This window comes from Dama dama, chromosome 1 (assembly GCF_033118175.1).
Source record: "Dama dama isolate Ldn47 chromosome 1, ASM3311817v1, whole genome shotgun sequence".
Lineage (NCBI taxonomy): Eukaryota > Metazoa > Chordata > Mammalia > Artiodactyla > Cervidae > Dama > Dama dama.
In genome coordinates, this window is record NC_083681.1 from 54,716,203 (window position 1) to 54,739,616 (window position 23,414).

The 23,414-nt window shown below is 43.3% G+C and overlaps 1 protein-coding gene and 1 long non-coding RNA gene across 4 annotated transcripts in view; one reads left to right on the forward strand and one right to left on the reverse strand.

Annotated features, from left to right (window-relative positions):
* The window catches only part of UVRAG (UV radiation resistance associated), a 316,126-nt gene extending 312,023 nt beyond the window's left edge, over positions 1–4,103 (forward strand). For all 3 annotated transcript variants that reach the window (XM_061150663.1, XM_061150645.1, XM_061150654.1), the window contains one exon: positions 546–4,103. In XM_061150663.1, coding sequence (XP_061006646.1) covers positions 546–1,248 — 703 coding nt within the window. In that variant the 3' untranslated portion in view covers positions 1,249–4,103. The remainder of the gene's footprint in view (positions 1–545) is intronic.
* Positions 1–23,147, reverse strand: part of LOC133062105 (uncharacterized) — a 41,900-nt gene extending 18,753 nt beyond the window's left edge. Inside the window, exon 1 of the long non-coding RNA XR_009694106.1 lies at positions 22,933–23,147. This is a non-coding gene — a long non-coding RNA (uncharacterized LOC133062105). The remainder of the gene's footprint in view (positions 1–22,932) is intronic.
* Between the last annotated feature and the right edge of the window lie 267 nt (positions 23,148–23,414).

Below are 23,414 nucleotides of genomic sequence, written 5' to 3' on the forward strand. Positions count from 1 at the left end.
TAATTAACACTTGGGTATTGCAAAAGCTATTGACCATTGAGTTATGAGTCATGGCTTTTAGTCCAGCCTTGCCCCTGCCTCGCTGAGGTTATCATGGACAAGTCTTTGAAGTTCTCTGCCAAATGACAGTATCTATTTTATGAAAGTAAAATAAGACTTGGAATATTAGAAACAAGAATATTGGTAGCCCTACGGACATATGAATATGATCACATCCACATATATTTTTCTTTCCAGATCCAATCCCTCCAATTGCCTTGGCTCCTTCCCATATGACATGGCCTCTACCCTCCGCCCTGTCCTGGGCACTCCCCTCTGCATATATTTTAGTATGTCTTGTAGCCTTCTTAAAGGAAGTTCCCAATGCTGAACTCATAATACTTTGTTGTATCTTGCATTTGGACACTACAGTTACTACTAAGATTTAAGTATCATCAGTTTGTATTTTCTCAAACTGGAACATATTATTTCCTGTCTCTTGATCCAGAAGGTTTAAGCTAAGTTCTGAAGTTGAAAGTAACTTCTCATTTTTCTTTGTCTTCTAGTGACAGACATCATACCTCCAGTGCAATCCCTGTTCCAAAGAGACAAAGCTCCATATTTGGGGGTGCAGATGTAGGCTTCTCTGGGGGGATTCCTTCACCAGACAAAGGATACCGGAAACGGGCCAGCTCAGAGAATGAGAGACTCCAGTACAAGACCCCTCCCCCCAGTTACAACTCTGCACTAGTCCAGCCTGTGACCCCTGTGCCCTCCACGGGAGAATCTGACAGAAAGACCGCATCTCTGTCTTCCTCCTTGGACACCTCCTTGGACCTCTCCAAAGAAAACAAGAAAAAAGGGGTAGATCTCGGCGACAGCTTAAATGGAGGCCACGTGAGTGTGAACACTAGCCAGGAGCAGGGACAAGCCCTCTCGGGGCCTCCAGCCACAGTCAACGGCACCCTTCTGCCCAGCGAGCAGGCCAGCTCCTCTGGCGCCCAGCTCCCCGGGGGCTTCCACCCAGTCTCGGAAGCCGAGCTCTGCTGCACCGTGGAGCAAGCAGAAGAGATCATCGGAATGGAAGCCACAGGCTTCACCTCAGGCGATCAGCTGGAAGCATTTAACTGCATCCCTGTGGACAGTGCCGTGGCAGTGGAGTGTGATGAACAAGTTCTGGGAGAATTTGAAGAGTTCTCCCGAAGGATCTATGCACTGAACGAAAACGTATCCAGTTTCCGCAGGCCACGCAGGAGTTCTGATAAGTGAAGCGAGCGGACAGATTGGACCAGGATGGAGTCACTGCTTGAAATGAGGATAAAGCTGCACTGGTTACCCTTTGTAGTAATTATGACACAAAATGAATATTAATGGAGGATATTCCTCAGAAAAATAGACTTTGTGAATCAAGGAGGGACTCAGGATCATTGTGTATCAATGGGCCAGACAAAGTTAGATTTTGCTTGCAAGATTTTGCTTTTCAGGCCTGACAATTGTTTTAAGGCAAAAGTCACTCTCTAGCTTGAGTCACCTTATAGGCATTTGTCTGCTTTTTTATTTACACTTATATGTTATCCTCAGAGGGAAGATGATAATATATAAATAATATAATGAACTCGCCTTTAGATTCTCATAGCATTTGCCCTCACCATAGTTTATGAAACTTTTGGGAAAATTGAATATTCAGTAAAAGGTCTCCACCACTGACTGAAGGATCTTTGGCCATCCATCAGGTTGATGAGTAAGAAGCACAATGGTCTCCTATACAAAGGCCCATTGGCCTCTGCCCCCAGACTCCACAGTCAGCCCAGCTGTTACACCATTGGCACAGCAGATGCCTTGTGTATCCTGACCACAGAGGACATCACATTTGCTAGTTCTTTAATGCAGTTGCCGTGACCTCCCACCTCTTTCAGTCAGCCATACCCTTGATGCAGCCCTCAGATTATCTGAAAAACCTCACCTCTGGAGGATCCCTCTGGGGACCCTCAAGGACCCTCCCCCACAAGGTTACTATAGTCAGACAACATTAAGTTCCCTCTGGGGGCCAAAGTTTTTATGTGGGCAGATGCTGTTGTCAAAAACTGGCTGTGCTTTCTGGCAATGCACTCACCGTATAGAAATCCCTATATGTAAATCCCATGTTAATTTATTAAATTTCAGTTAGAAAGGAGGCATTGTGTATGATGAAATATACATAGGGAGTCAGGCTGTCCAGTGTGCAAACTGCAAGGCAGTTGATGTAGTTGGATTCAGAGACTAGATGAGGCATAGAATACTATTGGTATGTGTGCAATTGCATAAATATTAAATTATGTTTTTGAAGTCCATTTTCATTCCTGGAGCTCAGATTTCATTTGCTATTGTTATATACTTTATATACCCAAGGACATCGCCTCAGGGTTGCAAGCTCTTTAAGGAGATTTTATGCTTATATCCATGTATTATATAGAAGAATAAAAATTGAGTTTACTTCACTCAACCTGATTTTTTCCCAACTTTGAAATTCCTCTTGAACCTACATCTCCATATGTTACATCATGACAGGACTAGCCTGAGCAAAACCTGTGGCTGTATCTAAGCTAATGTTGACTTCATTTGAGTTTACATATTGTATATAGCAACACACATCACAGGTGTACTCTGCAATAGCTCATTCGTCCTACATAACAATTTAACTCATAGGTTTCATAATCATTGTCATACTTCGTCCAAGCATTCCTGGGCTCAGTTTTAATATATAGCTACATTGTTAAATGGAATAGTTCATGTTGTTATTTTTTCATGTAAAGAACTCACAGAATCATTGCATGACAGACAGACCCAACTTGCAAGCAATTAAAAGCTTTAACTTGATCTGAAGAAATCCATCTTATTTCTCATAAATAGGTGGAACTACAAACCTGGAGCAGAAGCCATCTGTAGAGTCATGGCTTCTTTGACAGTGTACTGTCATTCATTTTAGAGTCAGTAAGGATGGAGCTAGACATGGTCTTAGATGTACATCCGACTGGGCTGTGGGTCCTCCAGTGAAGCAACATCTACCTCCCAAGCCCAGAAGAAAGGCTTTGAAGGACTCTGTTAGTACTGAACAGTGGAAGGTGAATCACATGTGATTTTTGGTTCCTCAGATATGGGAGAGACCTTTAAACTCCATGCCAAACTCAAAGACAAAGTACATTCGATTTAGGCCCTGAAGCCTGGCTCCTGGCACCACCAAGCGGAGTGACCACATATAGGAGCACCCATGTTTTACAGTGTTCATCTCAGGTTCCACAAAACCAAGTAGAGCCTGGCGCTCTGGGATTTTGTCAGTCAGTCTCCCATTTATGGACTCCCAGATTCTGGGGTTCACAGCTTTTCACCCCCACAGCATGGAACCCCACCATTGAATGTGATCAGGTAGCCCAGAACTGATGGATGGTTACCTGCACATTTTCCTGATCTACACTGTGTCCAATGATGTTATGCCTCAAAACACCACTTGTAGGTTTGGGTTTGTTTAGATTTTGGGTTTTCATTGAGTTTCTTTGATGTCTGCAGCTTTTGCCATACTTGGATATATGTAAATCCTACAGCATTACATTCTCCAGGAATAAATCTCTGACATTTCCCAAAGCTGCAGAATTCATTTTGCCTCTGTTTAAAGTGGCCAAGGCCAAAATATGGGATGAAGTTATTATCTCCTACTAATCTTTGTAATTATTCTTGTAAACCACTAAAAAAACAAAATTGCTTTGAGAATATAAGTTGAAATGAAAACTCAGTCCTGTCGATTTCTGAACTGCTAAGGGCCCTTTCAGTTTTCATGTAGCCGAAACACTCTCTAACAGCCAGCAAATGTTATCAGATGAATATTTGCTTGTGTTTTCTCTCTCTACTTCCCTGTTACCCACTTTAAAAATTCCAGAGATTTTTTCCCCCCAGAATATTAGTTTTGGAAGATTGTATCCAACTATATTTTTTTAGCAGTTCTAATGGTGCCCATTTATCCTGACCTAACTGGTTATTTAAATAATTTTTTAAACCACCACCAATAATAAATGGCATGTGAAACTGATCTGTTGGTAATTGGAAGAAAAGTCAGCATCTGTATTTATAAAATAAAATTGATTAGTATTTATTTTGAGAGTAAAAGTGTATGTTATTTCCCTGTGATGTTTGAGTCCTGTCTTCTTCATTGTTTTGAATTTCATACTAAAGCGGAGTTAACTATGAAAACCTCATTCTTAAACAGTCTGCCAGCCATTCCACATTTACTGAACTAGCCCCCCTTCCACTTTGAAAGGGACTGGACTAAACAAGTTTATATGAAAATTAATCAACCTTGACCCCTGCCACAGTCCCCAGTTGGGAGTGGGGGAAGGAAGGGTGGCATAGGTAAATTAACAATTAAGTACAATTCAGTGTGATAAATTCTATGATGGAGAGATGTGTAGCCATGCTACAGAATTCAGAGGAAGTTATTCTGACTCAAGGATTAAGGAAAGGGTCATGAAGTTAATACAGATGAAAGATGTATGAGACTTCACATTACAGATGGAGGGAACAGCATGGGCAAAGGCCCAGAGGCAGGGCAAGGCCGCATGCATATTTGCAAAACTGCAAGTAGTTTGCTGTGCTTGGGCCCTGAATGGATGTGAGGAAAGGTAAGGGGAGAAATTGAATTGTGGGCCCATGGGGGAAGGACTTAGGATAAAAAGTGAAGAGATTTGGATGCATGCTATGGACGACTGACCAGTAACCTTTCCAGTCTTTAAAACAGAAGAGTAACTTGTTTAGATGTGAATTATAACTAGCAGCCAAGTTGAAGCTGGACTCAAGTGATACTCTTCTTAATCTTCTTCTATATTTAGTTTCAGGAAAAAAAAAAAAAAGCCTCTGTCTGGAAAAAAAGTTCATCCTTGTGTTCCTAATGGTTTCGGGGTAAGGAATGAATAATGAACTGGATTTTTACCATGTGGTACAAAGGGCAACCAGCATCTATTCTTTAGAAGCTAGATTCTGAATGCCCCAACTCAGCCACTTTGACGTTAAGACTCCGGTCAAGTCACTGAACTAAGGACTCCTCAATTCTTGATCTGTAAAGAATTGAAGAGAACTCTGCCATTATGTTTGTATAGGACCTACACCATCAATGTTGGTTCCTTTTTGTCCTGTGGGAGAAAGGATACCTGAAACTTGTTATCACCATTTCTTGTCCTAGCACTTGAGCCCAGCCACTTCTCTGAATCTGGCTCTTAATCTGTCATGTGGGGATGATACCTCACACCAGTCAGAATGGCTGTCATCAAAAAGTCTACAAATAATAAATGCTAGAGAGGGAGTGGAGAAAGGGAACCCTGCTACACTGTTGGTGGGGAGGTAAATTGGTACAGCCACTATGGAGAACAGTATGGAGGTTCCTTAAAAAACTAAAAACAGAGTTATAATAATGATCCACCAATCCCACGCCTGGACATTTATCTGAGAAAACCATAATTCAAAAAGAGTCATGCACCCAGATGTTCATAGCAGCTCTATATACAATAGCCAAGACATATGGACACAACCTAAATGTCCATCGACAAGATGTGGTGTGTATATAAATATTACTCAGTCATGAAAAATGGCATTTGCAGCAACATGGATGGACCTAGAGATTATCATACTAAGTGAAGTAAGTTAGAAAAAGACAAGTATCATATGATATCACTTATATGTAGAACCTAAAAAAATGACACTTAGCTGTGTCAGAATCACAGATGGAGAAAGCACAGTTGCCAGGCTGTATAGGAGTGGGGAGGGATAAACTGGGAGATTGGGATTGACGTATACACACTACTTTGTGACCCCGTGGACTGTAGCCCGCCAGGCTTCTCTGTCCATTGGATTTACCAGGCAAGATACTGGAGTAGGTTACCATGTCCTTCTCCAGGGGATCTTCCTGACCAAGGGATCGAACCCATGTCTCCTGTCTTCTGCATTGCAGGCAGATTTTCTACCCACTGAGTCATCAGGGAAGCCCATATACAAAATGACTAATAAGGACCTATGGTATAGTACAGGGAACTCAATAACTGTAACGGCCCATCTGGGAAGATAAAGAATGGATGTGTGTATAACTGATTCACTTTGTTGTGCACCTGAAACTAATACAACATTGTAAATCAACTATACCCAATAAAAAAACTTTTTTAAAGTAGGGATGATACCCACCCCTCTAACCTCTCTAAACCTCTCCCCACCCCGAAACCCGGTACTAGATAGAGTGTAAGAAGTAATCAGTATTTTTATGAAACACTTGATCTTTACAAAGCACCATGCACAGAGGGAGGAATTAGTCATTCAACAAGGATTTCTTGCAACATATACATCAGGCTTTGAAATGGGGATCTCCATTCTGTACACATTGAGAATGTATCTGGGCTGAAACTGCTCTTTTGAAAAACTAAGCGCTAAACAAATGTCAAGAGTTCTGAAGTATTTCAGTGGGTGGCATGGACACAGTGTGGAGATATGGTCTATAAACCTAATTAGCTTAATTTTCATGGTTTTTTAACACCTGGCAGATGAGTTTATTTAGGCCACCTTATCCATACATATTCTGTCTCACAGCTTCTGGCTGCTTCACTGAACCCTGAACCGGTGCCCAGAGCTCTTAATTTCACTCAAAGCAGATAGAGGCTTTCTTTTTTTTTTTTCCCCCCTCTTAGCATATCTAATTATAGTTTCGTAGGTAGACAGCTCAGCCTTGTGGATTTTAAATGAATAAAAAAAATACATGTCTATAAAATAATTCCACACTTTTTTTAGAGACTGGCAATGTCAGCAATCCAGAAAAATAGTGGTCATGAATCTAGATTAAAAAGACAGTCAGTTGAAGAAATATTAATAGCTCTAGTCAGCCAAGCCCAGAACTACAAGGGGAAGAGTGCAGTCTGTTAGCCTTTTGGTTTTGCACAGAACACAAGTCTAATAAACTTATTTCTCTTTAGTCCCCATTAAAGTACAAGCAAACCATTCTAGTATTCTTGCTGTGAGGACCCAGTGAAAGTATAAAAAGGCAAAAAGATAGGACACTGAAAGATGAGCCCCCCAGGTTGGGAGGTGTCCAATATGCCACTGGGGAAAAGCAGAGGACAATTATTAATAGCTCCAGAAAGAATGAAGTGGCTGGGCCAAAGTAAAAACGACGCCCAGTTGTGGAGGTGTCTGGTGGTGAAAGTAATATGTGATGCTGTAAAGAACAATATTGCATAGGAACCTGGGATGTTAGGTCCATGAATCAAGGTAAATTGGATGTAGTCAAGCAGGAAATGGCAAGAGTAAACAACATCTTAGGAATCAGTGAACTAAATGGACGGGAATGGGCGAATTTAATTCATAATGGCCATTATATCTACAACTGTGAGCAAGAATTCCATAGAAGAAATGGAGTAGCCCTTATAGTCAACAAAGGAGTCCGAAATGCAGTACTTGCGTTCAGTCTCAAAAACAATAGAATGATCTTGGTTCATTTCCAAGCAAACCACTCAACATCACAGTAATCCAAGTCTATGCCCCAACCACTGATGCCGAAGAAGCTGAAGCTGACCAGTTCTATGAAGACCTACAAGACCTTCTAGAACTAACACCAATAAAAGATATCCTTTTCATTACAGGGGATTAGAATACCAAAGCAGGAAGTCAAGAGGTACCTGGAGTAACAGGCAAGTTTGATCTTGAAGTACAAAATGAATCAGGGCAAAGGCTAACAGAATTTTGCTAAGAGAAAACACTAGTCATAGCAAACACCCTTTTCCAACAACACGAGATCACTTTATACATGGGCATCACCAGATGGTCAATAGCAAAATCAGATTGATTATATTCTTTGCAGTCAAAGATAGAAAAGTTCTACACAGTCAGCAAAATGAAGACCTGGAGCTGACTATGGCTCAGATCATCAGCTCCTTATAGCAAAATTCATGCTTAAACTAAATAAAGTGGGGAAGACCACCAGGCCATTTTCAGGGATGACCTAAATCAAATCCCTTATGATTATACAATGGAGGTGATGAACAAATTCAAGGGATTAGATCTGGTAAACAGTGCCTGAAGAACTATGGGCAGAGTTTCATAACACTGTACAGGAAGCAATGACCAAAACCATCCCAAAGAAAAATGGGACTTCCTTGGTGGTCTAGTGGTTGGGATTCCATGCTCCCAATGCAGGGGTCCCAGGTTCATTTCCTAGTCAGGGAACTAGATCCCATATGCCACAACTAAAGATCCTGCAGGCTGTAACTAAGACCCAGTGCAGCAAAATGAAAAATATTTAGAAAAAGAAAAAGAAATGTAAGAAGGCAACGTGGTTATCTGAGGAAGCTTTACAAATAACTGAGGAAAGAAGAGTAGCAAAAAGCAAAGGAGAAAAGGAAAGATACACCCAACTGAATGCAGAGTTCCAGAGAATAGCAAGGAGAGATAAGAAGGCCTTCTTCAATGAACAGTGCAAAGAAATAGAAAAAAACAATAGAATGGGAAAGACTAGACATCTCTCTGAGAAAAGTGGATATATCAAAGAAACATTTCATGCAAGGATGGACATGATAAAAGAAAGGATTTAACAGAGGCAGAAGAGATTAAGAAGAGGTGATAAGAATATAAAGAAAACTGTACAAAAAAGGTCTTAATGACCGGCGTAACCACAAAGGTATGGTCACTCACCTAGAGCCAGACATCTTGGAGTATGAAGTCAGGTGGGCCTTGGGAAGCATTACTACCAATAAAGCTAGTGGAGGTGATAGAATACCAGCCAAACTATTTAAAATCCTAAAAGATGATGCTGTTAAAGTGCTGCACTCAATATGTCAGCAAATTTGCCCAAGAAGGGCAGTGCTAAAGAATGTTCAAACTATCAGACAATTGTGCTCTCTTCCCATGGTAGTAAGGTTATGCTCAAAGTCCTTCAAGCTAGGCATTAGCAGTACTTGAATTGAGAACTCCCAGATGTACCATCTGGGTTTAGAAAAGGCAGAGGAACCAGAAATCAATCAAATTGCCAACATTCATTGGATCAAAGAGAAAGCAAGGGAATTCCAGAAAAATATCTACTTCTGTTTTATTGACTACACTAAAGCCTTTGGCTATGTGGATCACAACGAACTGTGGAAAATTCTTAAAGAGATGGGAATACCAGACCATCTTACCTGTCTCCTGAGAAACCTGTATTCGGGCCAAGAAGCAACAGTTAGAACCTTACATGGAACAATGGACTGGTTCAAAATTGGGAAAGGAATTCATTAAGGCTATATATTGTCACCCTATTTGACTTAAATGCAGAATATATCATGCGAAGTGTCAAGCGGGATGAGTTACAAGCTGGAATCAAGATTGCCGGGAGAAATATCAACAATCTTAGATATGCAGATGATACTACTCTAATGGCAGAAAGTGAAGAGGAACTAAAGAGCCTCTTGATGACGGTGAAAGAGGAGAGTGAAAAAGCTGGCTTAAAACTCAAGATTCAAAAAACTAAGATCATGGCATCTGGTCCCATCACTTCATGGCAAATAGAAGGGGAAAAACTGGAAACAGTGACAGATTTTTCTCTTCTTGGGCTCCAAAATCACTACAGATGGTGACCAAAGTCATGATTTTATAAAATGCTTGAGCTTTGGAAGGAAAGCTATGACAAACCTAGACAGCATATTAAAAAGCAAAGACATCATTTTGATAACAAAGATCTGTATAGTCAAAGCTATGGTCTCTCCAGGAGTCACGTACGGGTGTGAGAGTTGGACCATAAAGAAGGCTGAGTGCTGAAGAATTGATGCTTTTGAATTGTGGTGCTGGAGAAGACTCTTGAGGTTTCCCTTGGACAGCAAGGAGATCAAACCAGTCAATCCTAAAGGAAATCAACCCTAAATACTCACTGAAAGGACTGATGCTGAAGCTGAAACTCCAACACTTTGGCCACCTGATGGAAACAGCTGACTCATTGGAAAAGACCCTGATGCTGGGAAAGATTGAGGGCAGGAGGAGAAGGGGCCGACAGAGGATGAGATGGTTGGATGGCATCACCGACTCAAAGCACATGAGTTTGAGCAAACTCCGGGAGATGGTGAAGGACAGGGAGGAATGTGCTGCAGTCCACGGGGTCACAAAGTCAGACACAGCTTAGTGACTGAACAAGAACAAAGTACCAGCACCAAATTGGAAAGGAATCAAGGTTGAAATAATGATCTGAAGAAATAATGGATAACTAGGCTATAAGCCTAGTGCAAAGAGTTGACTCATTGGAGAAGACCCTGATGCTAGAACAGATTGGGGGCAGGAGGAGAAGGGGACAACAGAGGATGAGATGGTTGGATGGCATCATCGACTCGATGGACATGGGTTTGAATAAACTCCGGGAGTTGGTGATGGACAGGGAGGCCTGGCATGCTGCAATTCATGGGGTTGCAGAGTTGGACACGACTGAGCAACTGAACTGAGGCTGTAAGAAGCAGATACAAACAGGCAGGAAGGAAGCAGTCTGGGCATCTTGAGTGAGAAGCCCTCCGCCCCACAGAGCAGCCAGTCAGATACTCAGATCCCAGCCCCACCGCTCACTGGCTGTGTGACCCAGGCAAGGCGCTTGACTTTCTTAGCCCATGTGCTCCTCTGAAAGTGAAGTCAGCCCCTTACTCAGGTTTTCCCATGGGCCTGGACTCCTTTTGTCACAGAAGCAAACTAGCATTCATTCTTCAAAACCCAATTGCCTTGGGGTCTGGAGCATGACAGGAAAGGAGAGGACCCTCACCTGTCACTCTCTGCCTGTTGTGAAGAGCTTGGGGCTCAATCATGTCACACAGTGCGCTTCTACTCAAGATCCTCGACACAATGACTTTAAAATACACCACAAAAACGAACAAAACAGCTTAAAAAGTTCAGCTTGAATGGCTTGCACTGTTCCTTCGGATAGCCCTCAGTCATCAGAAAAAGGATAAATTCACTTAAGTTTGATGGGAAAACACATAAAATATTTTAAAGGAGTAAATTATTTGCAATGGTGAATATAAATTGATACTTTAAGGGACAAACTTTTCCTCAAAAGTTTACTTGGAAAAAAAGTTTTTAATTCACTTGGAGGGAATACCTTATTCCTCAAAGAAACCAGAATCGCTGTGTCTTTCTCTTGGCATGTTACTGTGTTGTGAGGGCACCCCAGGCTACTTTACACACAGGTGGTCTATGAGCTTTTTGCTCCTGCAAACTGAGTGCAACGCTATAGACAAGCTGTCTCCAAGCTTGCCGCTATCAGGGCCAGACCCTTTGCTCTCAGAAATCTGCCAGTTGCCTTGATTTTTCTGCCCTGGGCCCAATTAGGGGCAGAAACGGTGCCCTGCAAGTGCTGGGGGATAACAGGTGCTTATTGGCCTTTTGAAGGAGGTTCCTGAGGTTTAGGGATGAGAAGGTACTGTAGTCAAAGCTATGGCTTTTCCAGTAGTCACGTACAGATACAAGAGTTGGACCATAAAGAAGGCTTAGCATCGAAAAGTTGATGCTTTCTAATTGTGGTGCTGGATAAGATTCTTGAGAGTTCCTTGGACAGCAAGGAAATCAGTGAATCCTAAAGGAAATTAACCCTAAATATTCACTGGAAGGACTGATGCTGAAGCTCCAATACTTTGGCCACCTGAAGCGAAGGGATGACTCATTGGAAAAGACTCTGGTGTTGGGAAAGATTGAGGGCAACAGGAGAAGCAGGTGGCACAGGATGAGAAGGTTAGATAGCATCACAGACTCAATGGACATGAATTTGAGCAAACCTTGGGAGATAATGATAGACAGGGAAGCCTGGTGTGCTGTAGTCCATGAGGTGGTAAAGAGTAGGACACGACTTAGCGACTGAACAATAACTGGCTGGCGTTGGTCACAGCTGGGGTTGCCACCTAGATTGTAATCAACTCCTCCCTGACTCCCTTCAGTAACCTTCTTGCCCTGCAACCCATTCTCCATACTGCAAGCCCAGTGACCTGCCTGCCCTACACACAGCTCTAACCCTCTGCTGCTGCTGCTGCTAAGTCACTTCAGTCGTGTCCGACTTTGTGTGACCCCATAGATGGCAGCCCACCAGGCTCCTCTGTCCCTGGGATTCTCCAGGCAAAAACACTGGAGTGGGTTGCCATTTCCTTCTCCAATGCATGAAAGTGAAAAGTGAAAGTGAAGTCGCTCAGTCGTGCCCTACTCTTAGCCACCCCATGGACTACAGCCTACCAGGCTCCTCTGTCCATGGGATTTTCCAGGCAAGAGTACTGGACGGGGGTGCCATTGCCTTCTCCCTCTAATCTTCTGCTGCTAAGTCACTTCAGTCGTGTCCGACTAGGAACTGCTAAATAAAGGGGGGCGGAAATCAAATACTTACTAGTTAATCAAATCACTGATGAGGGGAAGTTTCTCTTACCAGGAATATTCCAAGTGAAATAAGATTCAAGAGGGATAATAGAATTAGACCATCACTACTTTGCAATTCTAATGAATCTAATGTATCTAAGATAAGTATCACAAAAAGAGAAAACTAGACATTTTATGCTGCCTGATGAAAGGACACAACACCCATGAAGAATTCTTGGCCTAAGTATGATCAAACCTCTGTCTGTAGTGTCAAATACAGCGGACACTGGCCATTTATGGCTATTTAGTTGAAAAGTGGCTCATTCAAATTGAGATGCGCTAAGAGTAAGAAACATACCGAATTTCAGAGACTTAGTACAAAAATAAAATGTAAATTTATATTAAGAATTTTTTATTGGTTACATGTTGGAGTGATATTTTGGGTATATTAAGTAAAATATATTATAGTTAATTTCATTCATTTATTTCTTAACATGTGACTACTATCAAATTTTAAATTGCATATGCGACTTGCATTTGTGGCTCATGATATATCACTATTGGTCAGAACAGCTCTGGATCTAACTACTAGCTTACAGGAAAATCAGAGGACAAGTGAGCATGTTAACACCTGGAAAATGCAATCAGCAAAATCTAGACAGTGGAAAACTCTATAGGACAAAGATTTCCTCAATAAGTATTGCAAGAAAAATAACAAAAAACAGAAGGACGGGAAAACCTTTTAAAAAGAGACACAATAGGCATATCAATCTCATTGTGGACCTTCTTTGGTTCCTGTAAAGTAAACAGCCTGAAAATAAACTAAGGGGAAATCAAAATATAAACACATTGATTATATTAAGGATTTGGGGGGGGTGGTCTGATAATAGTTAAAAAAAAAAAAAAAAGCACAGTTTTTTGAAAAGTTTGTGTCTCTTAGAGATGCATACTGAAACATTTACAGATGAAAGATACTTGTCCAGGACTAGGAATGGCAACCCACTCCAGTACTCTTGCCTGGAAAATCCCATGGACAGAGGAGCCTGGTGGGCTGCAGTCCATGGGGTTGCAAAGAGTCGGATACGACTGAACGACTTCACTTTCACTTTTCACTTTCATGCATTGGAGAAGGAAATGGCAACCCACTCCAGTGTTCTTGCCTTGAGAATCCCAGGGACAGCGGAGCCTGGTGGGCTGCCGTCTATAGGGTCGCACAGAGTCGGACACGACTGAAGTGACTTAGCAGCAGCAGCAGGGTGAGGTATGTAGTGAAGTACCGGTCGGAGTACCAATGAAACAAGATTGTCCATGGGTGATGAGTGATGGGCAACTGGGGGTCCATGACTCACTCTGGTGCCTCTAGCTCACACCCTGTCCTACAGCCAGGTGGATGCTTGTCATTCCCAGAACGCCCCTGAATGCCTCAGGACCATAGCTCCTACAGTATCTTACCTAACTCACAGCACAACAGCAAGCAACTATTCCTCCTGTAAGTCAGAGTTCAGCCATTCTCCTTTGCTCTCTGAAGTCTTTCCCATCATCTTACCCAGTCTCCACCCCTAAACAGTGGACCGCCCTACTTTGGAGTCCTCCCACCACCTGTGTATGCTCCCACAGCCACCCTTTCATTTTCTCAAGTGTCTGTTTCCCTGTTTGCCACCTTCAGCAGGCTGTGAGTTCCCAGAGGGTGGCCACCCTGTTGAAAGACACAACTAGTGCTCGGGAAAGTCTGCTAGATCAGTGTGCTGAATGCCCATTTTACAGATGAAGCAGTTGAGGCCCAGAGATGTCAGTGTCATAGCCAAGTTCCTAGAGCTAAATTGTGACAAGAGCTAGGACTTGAAACCAGAACCAGTGAGTCCTTTCTCTACATTCCATCTGAGCTGCAGGCCACAGTTCCATGGGGCATTCATTCATTTAGCATTGATTGGGCGCCCCCTATTGGTCAGCACTGGCTGAACAAATCATGGGGCAGGGCTGTGAAAGAAACCTACAGGTGACCAATGGTGGGAGTCTGACATGCGGTGCCTGGGAACTCAGGCAAGTCTCCTTGGGGAAGTGAGATTTAAACAGATTTGAAGCTACAGAGAGCCCATTCCAGAAAGCACCGCATAAGAAAGCTTTGAAGTTGATAAGTGCATGGCACATGTGGAGGGCTTGCAGGTTGACCAGTAAGTAGAGCCAGAGCAGAGAGTAACAAGCCATGAGGCTGGACAGTGGCAAACCAGATGCAGAGACAACACCTCCCACCCCTACCAGGCTTGTCCTCTTTCAATTATATTTTGCACTGTCGTGTTGATGATTTTTTAAAAAAATAATCTAAGTACATCCTGACACCTCTGGCTGGCCCTCTTAGGACTCAGCTTCAGTGCTGGCCCCTGCATTTGTGTGCACCAACCCACTGGCACAAGGAATCCTACTGTGGGTGGCAGTTTTTAATGTATGTTCGCAGCCCAGACGTACAGAAATGTAATTTTATTTTCTCATAACAGTCTGTCAGCCAAGCTCTTTCCAGCTAATGGCAGAAGACTTTTGATCTTGCCATTTCAAGGGAACAGTCATTTCTGGATAAAAAACGTATCTTCTTTGGGTTAAATGTTCAAATCCCCAGATCCTCCCTCACCTATCCTTCACCCACAAGGCTCCAGGGCTTCTGACAAGCCTCTCTGACCTACCCACAGTCAGGGTGGATGCTGGCTGCTGGCCTCTGGGGTTCTAATCTCCGGGTCCTCACACCTATGTTGTCCTTCCCTCTCCTCAGACCCTCTCAGCCCTGCTCGGCTCCCGTGGGGATTCAGGCTAACTGGCCCACCTTCTCTCACCACCCTGTGAGGCTGCCCTCAGGGCTTCCGGCCTGGACTTCTCTCTGCTAGTTGGCTGCCTGGCACCCTGAGGAGCACGGAGCTCCTATGAAAGCTTCCCTCAATCTACCTGCAAGACCATGAGCAGTTCGTTTCCTTGTATGGACTGGCCCAAACCTATCTCCTGTTTAGAGCCCAAATGGGGGTGGGGACAGGGGAGGAAGGGCCCCCTCAGGCTCCACCAATCTTTGGGGATCTAGCTGCACCCCTTCCAAATAACCCCTGTAGCTCTCCCTTTTTTTCAGAGGTGGGAAAACACCCCTTCATCACCACCTTCATGCATTCTCTCCTCCATGGCAACTTTTTTTTTAATGGCTGTACACTCAAAGTTCCCCAGGCTCTGTCTAGTCAGACAAAATTTTTCTTGCTCCATAAAGCCTGACCTTGCAATGAAAGCCTGACTTTTGAGACATTCAGCCCTTCAGTTCCCTTTCTTGTTCTGGAGTCTATCCACTCTGCCCTGGAGGTGGTAAATCCCTCTGTCCTCTCATAGTTCTCTTGCTGAGCAAGCTGGCACACTCCTGCCCTTCCTTCACAGCCTTCCTTCTTGGTGAATGAACCAACAAAAGGCACTACAGGAACAGCAGAGTCCAAACCTAACACAGCCAGCTGCTACCTGGATCTGCTGGTCCTTCAGGAACATCCATGGCTGAGGTTCTGCTCCAAGCAGTCAGGAGGAGTCGGCCCTGACATGCGCACCTGCGTCAAAGGTGTTCCTGTGCAAGGCTCTCACTGAGCACCAGGCTGCAGGTTTAAACTACAAAGGGAGGCAATAGAACATTTTGCTTATGTATTTGTTTCCCTTGAACAAGGAACAGTAGTTGAGAGCTAGAGCTAGATTAAAGGTAGAGGCTGACATTCTTAAAAAATTTACAGTGTTGCAATTACTGAAGCCCACGTGCCTACAGCCTCTGCTTTGCAGCAAGAGAAGTCATCACAAAGAGAAGCCCAAGCATCGCAAGAAGAGTAGCCCCTGCTCACTGCAACTAGAGAAACCTCACATGAAAGAAAGACCCAATGCAGTCAAAAATAAGTAAATAATAATGAAAATTATAAGTTGGCCCATCCACAACCCTATCACTCTGCCTGGATCAATGCAAAGAAAAATGTCTGAGTCCAACACCAAAATAAAACTGGTTATTTCACGGAGGAGGGACTTAGGGACAATTTTTATTACCTCCTTTTGAACTTTTTTTTTTTTAAATGATCAGTGATGTTTGTAAAAATAAGCAATTCATTACTTTAAAAAAAGGCTGAAAGTTGGAACAAGAAGATGCGTTTAGAGTTTATTTATTCCCTCTGACAACAATATTTAGTGAGCACTTAGTATATGCTGGCAGCTGCACCAGGGGGATAGCAGTAAGCCCAGTGCCTGCTCCCAGCTGCACAGGGCCTAGTGGGAGAGGCAGGCAGCAGAGAACATACACACGGATTAGACAATGCCACAATGATGGGCACAGTGCAGCAAACACAGTACTCAAAAGTATTAGCAAGATCTTGATGAATATATCTGTACACCCACGTTCATGGCACCATTCTCAACAGCCAAAGGTAGAAATAACCCAAGTGTCTATCATCAGATGAATGGGAAAACAAAATGTGGTCTATGCATCCAACAGAACATTATTCGGCCTTAAAAAAGGAAGGAAATACTGTCACGTGCTACCCACAGATGAACCTAGAGGACATAATGTTAAATGAGATAAGCCAATCACTGAACGACAAATACTGTATGATTCCATCACAGGAGGTTCCTTAGAAGAGTCAAATTCATAGAGACAGAAAGAAGAATGGTGGTTACCAGGGGCTGGGGGACAGGGGGAGGGGGTGTTACTGTTTAATGGATACAAAGTTTCAGTTTTGCAAGATGAAGAGTTCTGGAGATTGAACAACAGCATGAATGTACTTAACACTACTGAACTGTACACTCAGGAATGGTTAAGGTGGTACATTTCATGTTATGTGTATTTTACCACAATTAAAAAACACCAGTGTCCAGGTGTGATCAGTGCTGCTGACATGGACAGAGACTGAGCAGGAAATGATGAGGGGCAGGGCCCTCTGGGAGGCGGGTAACTGAGGTGTGCCGATGAGAGAGCTGGTGAGGGCAGAGTGGTCTAAGTGGAGGTATCTGGAGATGATCCAGATGGACTGAGGGCTAGAGTGACCTGGAGAGCAGGGGTGGGCAGACCATGCCATGGGTGTCCCCAACAGGTCCTGGCAAGACATGTTCCCAAAGGCAAGGGCTTAGTCACAGAAACATTTATGAAGATCACTCTTCTTACCAGATGGCTGGGTTAGGAGGTGAGAATGGGGCCAGAAACGCAGTTAGGAGGCACCCACAGGAGCCCAGACTAGGGGGCAGGGGATGCCCTGCGCTCAGATAGTGGCAGCATGATGGAGAGGACAAATTTGGAGAGATGTGGGTGATGGAGTGAGAAGGACCAGCGGGTGGACTGGCCTTGGGGAATGATCCTCAAGTTCCCTCTAGACTCTATTAAAACCTGACCTCTGCAGCCTCCATGACTTCAGAATTCTTCAGTGTGTGATCTTGTTTGATTCTTGTCCATCCATGGGTGGGCAGAGTGGATTAAGAAACAGGATTCAGAGGGCTAAGGCACAGGGGTCTTTTCTCAGGTCTCCCAGTGTCGGATGCCCCAGCCCAGCCACCAAAGCTGTCTCAGGGTGAACACAGCACCGTTCTCTGACCCCACACCCTAACAGGTAAGAAGCTGCTCCTGTGATCTCTTTCTCCTACAACATAACAAGCAGCATCACAGCCAAACACTCAAAGGTTGTACTCTGAGTCACACAAAGTATCTCTATAGCTTTTGCGTTATCTGTTACCATCCTACTTTTGATCAGAGCAGGAAAGTAGATTGGTTTGGCCTCTTCTGCTTGCCACAGAGTTAGGGTATTTAGAATTTTGTGTTTTTCCAGGAAGCTATAAATAAGTAGGTATTTTTTATTTTTAAATTTCTGGTTGCTCACTAATTCTTATAAAAATCTTCTCATTCCCCAAACTAGAGCTCCAACCCTTTACACAGTAACCCTATTCTTCCTCAAGCTCTCAAAAAGACCAGCAATGGCTTAGCATTGAGCTACTGTGATTTTTTTTAAAAAAGAGTATGTTTTAGCACATCTGAGCTCTTAAGACTAGAGAGATGATTCTGGTCCTAAGTCACAGCAAAATACCTGCAGAAGCCAGGTGGGGAAGGCAATAAGTAAAGTGGTGCAGGTGTCTTAAGATAAATTTGTTCAAAACAGAGGCTCCTGCACATTATGTTCCCCATCATTTTCCCTTAAATATAGGGCCCTCTTGATCTGTCTTTCACATTTCTATTTTGAGAGAGAGAAGTTTCAGAATGACCCACTTCCTATCTACCTGAAAAAGAATTCAGAATAATGATAGTAAAGACGAGCCAAGATCTTGGAAAAAAGAATGGAGGCACAGACCAAGAAGATAGAACAAACAAATAGATGAACAATACAATAAGTGGAATGAAAAACACTATAAGGAATCAATAGGATTAATGAGGCAGAAGAACAGATAAGCGAGCAGAAGACAGAATGATGGAAATCACTGCCATGGAACAAAGAATAAAAAGAAATGAGGACAGTCTCAGAGACCTCTGAAACAATATTAAACACAACAACATGAACATTATAGGGGTCCTGGAAGTAGGAGAGAGAGAGAAAGGGTCGAAGAAAATATCTGAGGAAATAACATCTGAAAACTATCCTAACATGGGAAAGGAAAGAGTCACTCTAGTCCAGAAAGCATAGAGAAACCCAGGCAGGATAAGTCCAAGGGGGAATACCTAAGACATACAGTAATCAAATTGACAAAAATTAAATATAAAGAAAAAATATTGAAAGCAACAAGGGAAAAGCAACATTTAACATACAAGGGAATCCTCCTTATATATAAATAAGTTATATAAGCCAGTTTTTCAGCAGAAACTCTGCAGGCCAGGAGGGGCTGGCAGGATATATTGAAAGTGATGAAAGGGAGAAATTTGCAGTCAAGAATACTTTACCCAGCAAAGCTCTCACTCAGATTTGACAGAGAAATAAAAAGCTTTAGAGACAAGCAAAAGCTAAAAGAATTCAGCACCAAGGGCTTCCCTGGTGACTCAGATGGTAAAGAATCTGCTTACAACCCAGGTTTGATCCCTGGGCAGGGAAGATCCCCTGGAGGAGGGCATGGCAACCCACACCAGTATTCTTGTCTGGAGAATCCCCATGGACAGAGGGGCCTGGTGGGCTACAATCCATGGGGTCGCAAAGAGTCGGACACAACTGAGACTAAGTGCACACACACACACACAAATGAGTTTTACAACAAATGCTAAAGAAACTTCTCAAGGCAGAAAAGGCCACAAATTAGATATAGGAAAATTATGGATGAGAAAGCTCACCAATAAGAGCAAACATAAAGGTAGGAAATCATCCACACAGAAATATGATATCAAAACCCAGCAAACATGAGGAAAGTACCAATGCAGGATATTGGAAGTGGATTTGAAGTTAAAAGACTAGCAAGTTAAAGCAGTCCTTTTTATACATATGCTGCTATATCAAAACCTCATGGTAACTGCAAAGTGAAAATCTACAATAGATTTTGTTGCTGTTCAGTCACCAAGTCATGTCCAACTCTTTGCAACGCCATTAACTGCAGCATGCCAGGCTTCCTTGTCCTTCACTATCTCCCAGAGTTTGCTCAAGTTCATGTCCGTTGAGGTTGATGGTAATGCCATCCAACCATAAACACACACACACACAAGGAAAAGGAATCCAGACAAAGTACTAAAGTTAGTTGTCAAATTGCAAGGAAACAAAAGAGGAAGAAAAAAGAGACCTACAAGATCAAATCCAAACCAATTAACAAAATGGCTATAAAAACATACATATCAATAATTACCGTAAACATAAATGGAATAAATGCTCCAACCAAAAGGCATAGATTGGCTGAATGGATACAAAAACAAGACCCATAAATATGCTGTCTATAAGAGACCCACTTCAGATCTAGGGACACATGCTGACTGAAAGTAGGGGGATGGAGAAAGCTATTCCATAAAGTGGAATTATTTTAGAGAAGACAGCCATTAGGTACACAGGCTGGACAGATGCCCTTGGCCTGGCCTTGCATATCTAGTCAATTCTTGTTACTCCCAGTCTTTTTGTTCTGGGAAGTCAGCATGATCCCAGCAACAATGCACCACTCCGAAGGGAGGGAATACAGGGTTAGGTCCCTACAGGCCTCTAGTCACAACATTGCCATCACCCAGTCAATATGTAACCTTGGTCTATGTTTCCTATTGAAACATGCTGCATGTAACACACACTGTGGAAGCATGAACACTGAACTCGGCAACAGCACTGTGGCTCGTGCCTGAAGGAAACTACTTCACATTGTCTGCCAGGCCCATCACGGCTTCCTGTGATCGGGATCCCAAGACAGCACCCCAGCATCACTCATGAGGGCCATTGTAAGCAGCTAAGTCACCAACAAAAAAGCACAAAGATACAAGGCCACTGCACTAAACAGACAACAAAAAGGCTACTTGGTCACAGCAGGAGCTGGACCAGGAAGGCAGAGTGTCACCTGGTTCCCCTTCAGCTGGAGGACATGCTCACCAGGTGAGTCACATGTCTCATTGCCCTGTGCACACCGACAAACGACCACAAAATCTCCGGGAGACTGGTTTCTGGGCTCACCCATACAGGTCAGCAAGCAGCAGCACTGCATACACCAGTGAAGAGTGAGGGTCAACTGTCCTAAGGTGAACCCGAAGGCCAGTGAGGGCTGAGGATTTTTCCTTCTTTACCCTTTTGAGATACAATTTACACACCCAAAAATTTACACTTGGTAAGCAGACAGCTTTATGGGGTTTCTCTTTCCTTGTTTTTAAACTCTCCCGTCACTGAAATATGAGTTCTAGCAAAGTGGGGACTTCACTCATCTTGATTATCTTCAATCCACTACCTGAAACAGTGCCTAGACACAGCTGTGCTTGTTAAATGCATGCATGATTAAGTAGGGGAGCCACACGGTGCTGTCACCTGAGCTCCAGCTTCTCATCTGCAATCATTTATTCTCCTGTGCACGCCCCCCGCCCCGCACCCACCGAGGTCTGTCCCAGTGCTGGGCACATAGTAGGACTCTCAAATACTATTTAATGAGCTAATACTGAAAGCAGTTATAATATTTAATCACCACAGGTGAATGACTAACATGTACTTTCTGAACGTGATTCTGTGAGAATAGGATCTGGAACTCTGATTAAGGCAAAAAATTCAAGATTCCAGTATTTTTCAATCCCTTCCCCCTGCCCCGATCATAGCAGCAAAAAACATTCCAAGTCATACATGATTCTTTGTAAGCAGTCGTGCTTGCTCCCACATAACATGTCTGGGCAAGATAATGTCCATTTCCGTTTTATTAACAAAGAAGCTAAACTTGGGGCACAGAAAGTTCTCCTCCCCAGCAAGGCCTCACAAATTTATAAGCAGAAAAGACAACATCCAACTGGATTTTCTAAAAACATGTGCTTCAAAAACAAATTTAGGAGACATATATTATGGCACATAAAATAGAATGGTGACATAAAATAGAAACAGGAGGACCAAAAAATACACATTGAAAGCAAGAGAATGCACAAAACCACATTCCAGAAAGTCTGACTCATTGGCTAAAGGTGCCCAGAAATTTGGCCCTAAGGTGTCTTGAAACCATTGGAAGGAGGAAGGAGTGATCAGCTCTTGGATTCACCTCATTCATTAAGAAAATAAAAAGACTGTCCCCCACTCAAAACCCTCTACTTTTCCAGCACAGAAACCATTCTCTGTTCTTTAAATGGTCCTCTGGCACCCCAGAGGATGTCCAAGCTCTCCCAACTTCAGACCAGGCTCCCTCTGCCAGCACTGGCTGAGCTCATGCAGCCCAGAGGGCTGAGAAACAGAAGTCTATTAAAAATGTCATTCCAATTATTTCCCATCCCTTTAAGGTTGTTTATAGGAAACATTATTGAGTTTAATAGCATTTTAAATGCCAGGCTCAGAGGGTGAAAGGTTAAAAGTGAAAACATGCTAATACACTAATGCAAAGGAGACCACTAAATTATGCAGGAAGGGCCACCCCCCCCACACACACACGTGTGCGCACACACGTGCACACACACACACACACACACACGGAGCTTCACTGAACTTTTAACTCAAACAGGGCATCAAGCAGAAAGGCAGTGACTTTGAGAGTACTTGTGTAGTCATAACAAAACCAAAGCTATTCCACATGCTGTGATCTCTTAGGGGCACATGAATCTGAGCTCTCAGTTGCAACTAGACCAAGGATGTCAGAAAAACAGCTGCCTCCAGCAAAGTGTAGTGGACTTGGACTCCAGTTCCAGTTCTGCTTTCTTTTTGGTGGGTGGGGTGGGGTGCTGTGCAGCCGTGTGACCTCAGGCAAGGTATTTCACCTCTCTGGATCCCAGCCTTCTCATCCATGAACAGCAACAACCATAACGGTGGTGAATGTTACCAAGGGCTTACTCAGTGCCAGGAACAATTCCAAGTGCTTTACAGAAATTATCTCATGTAATTCTCATGACAATTCTATGAGGCACATACTCATTTCCATTTTACAAATAAGCATAGAAAGGATCAGGCCAACTGAGGTGGTCAGAATGGATGTTCTCAAAGGTACCTTCAACTTCAAAAGGCTATCACTCCTGGTTCCACTTACTGTCAGCGCCAAAAACACAGCCTTATGCCAAGAGCTTGCTAAGAGGTCTTCCCACAAGTTTAAAATATATCAAGGCTTCTGCCTCTTGTAAAGATGAGGTCCAGGGGTCGTTCAACAGCAAGAAAATAAGGCCTCTAAAATTAACCTGCCAACCTCAGACATTGGGCACACCACACTTGGGCTTCCCAATGCCCCAGTCTGCTCTCTCACTGCAAGCCAATATCCAGGCACCAAAGATAAGAAAGATGTCAAGGCAGTCTTATGGATTTCACTGTAGTTAGTATTTGACCTTTGGTTTGGTTTATGGTTTAATTCTTGGCTATATCCACGCCCTGGTCCTTGGAAGGGGCTGTGTTGGAAGACCAACCTCCAAGGACAAGAGAGGGGAGGAGGCCCCGTGTTCACAGACAGCCCTATTCCAAACCACTCTGCCCAGTGAACACTGCCTCTCCCACCTCAGGGCTGAAACAGAGTTCACGCAA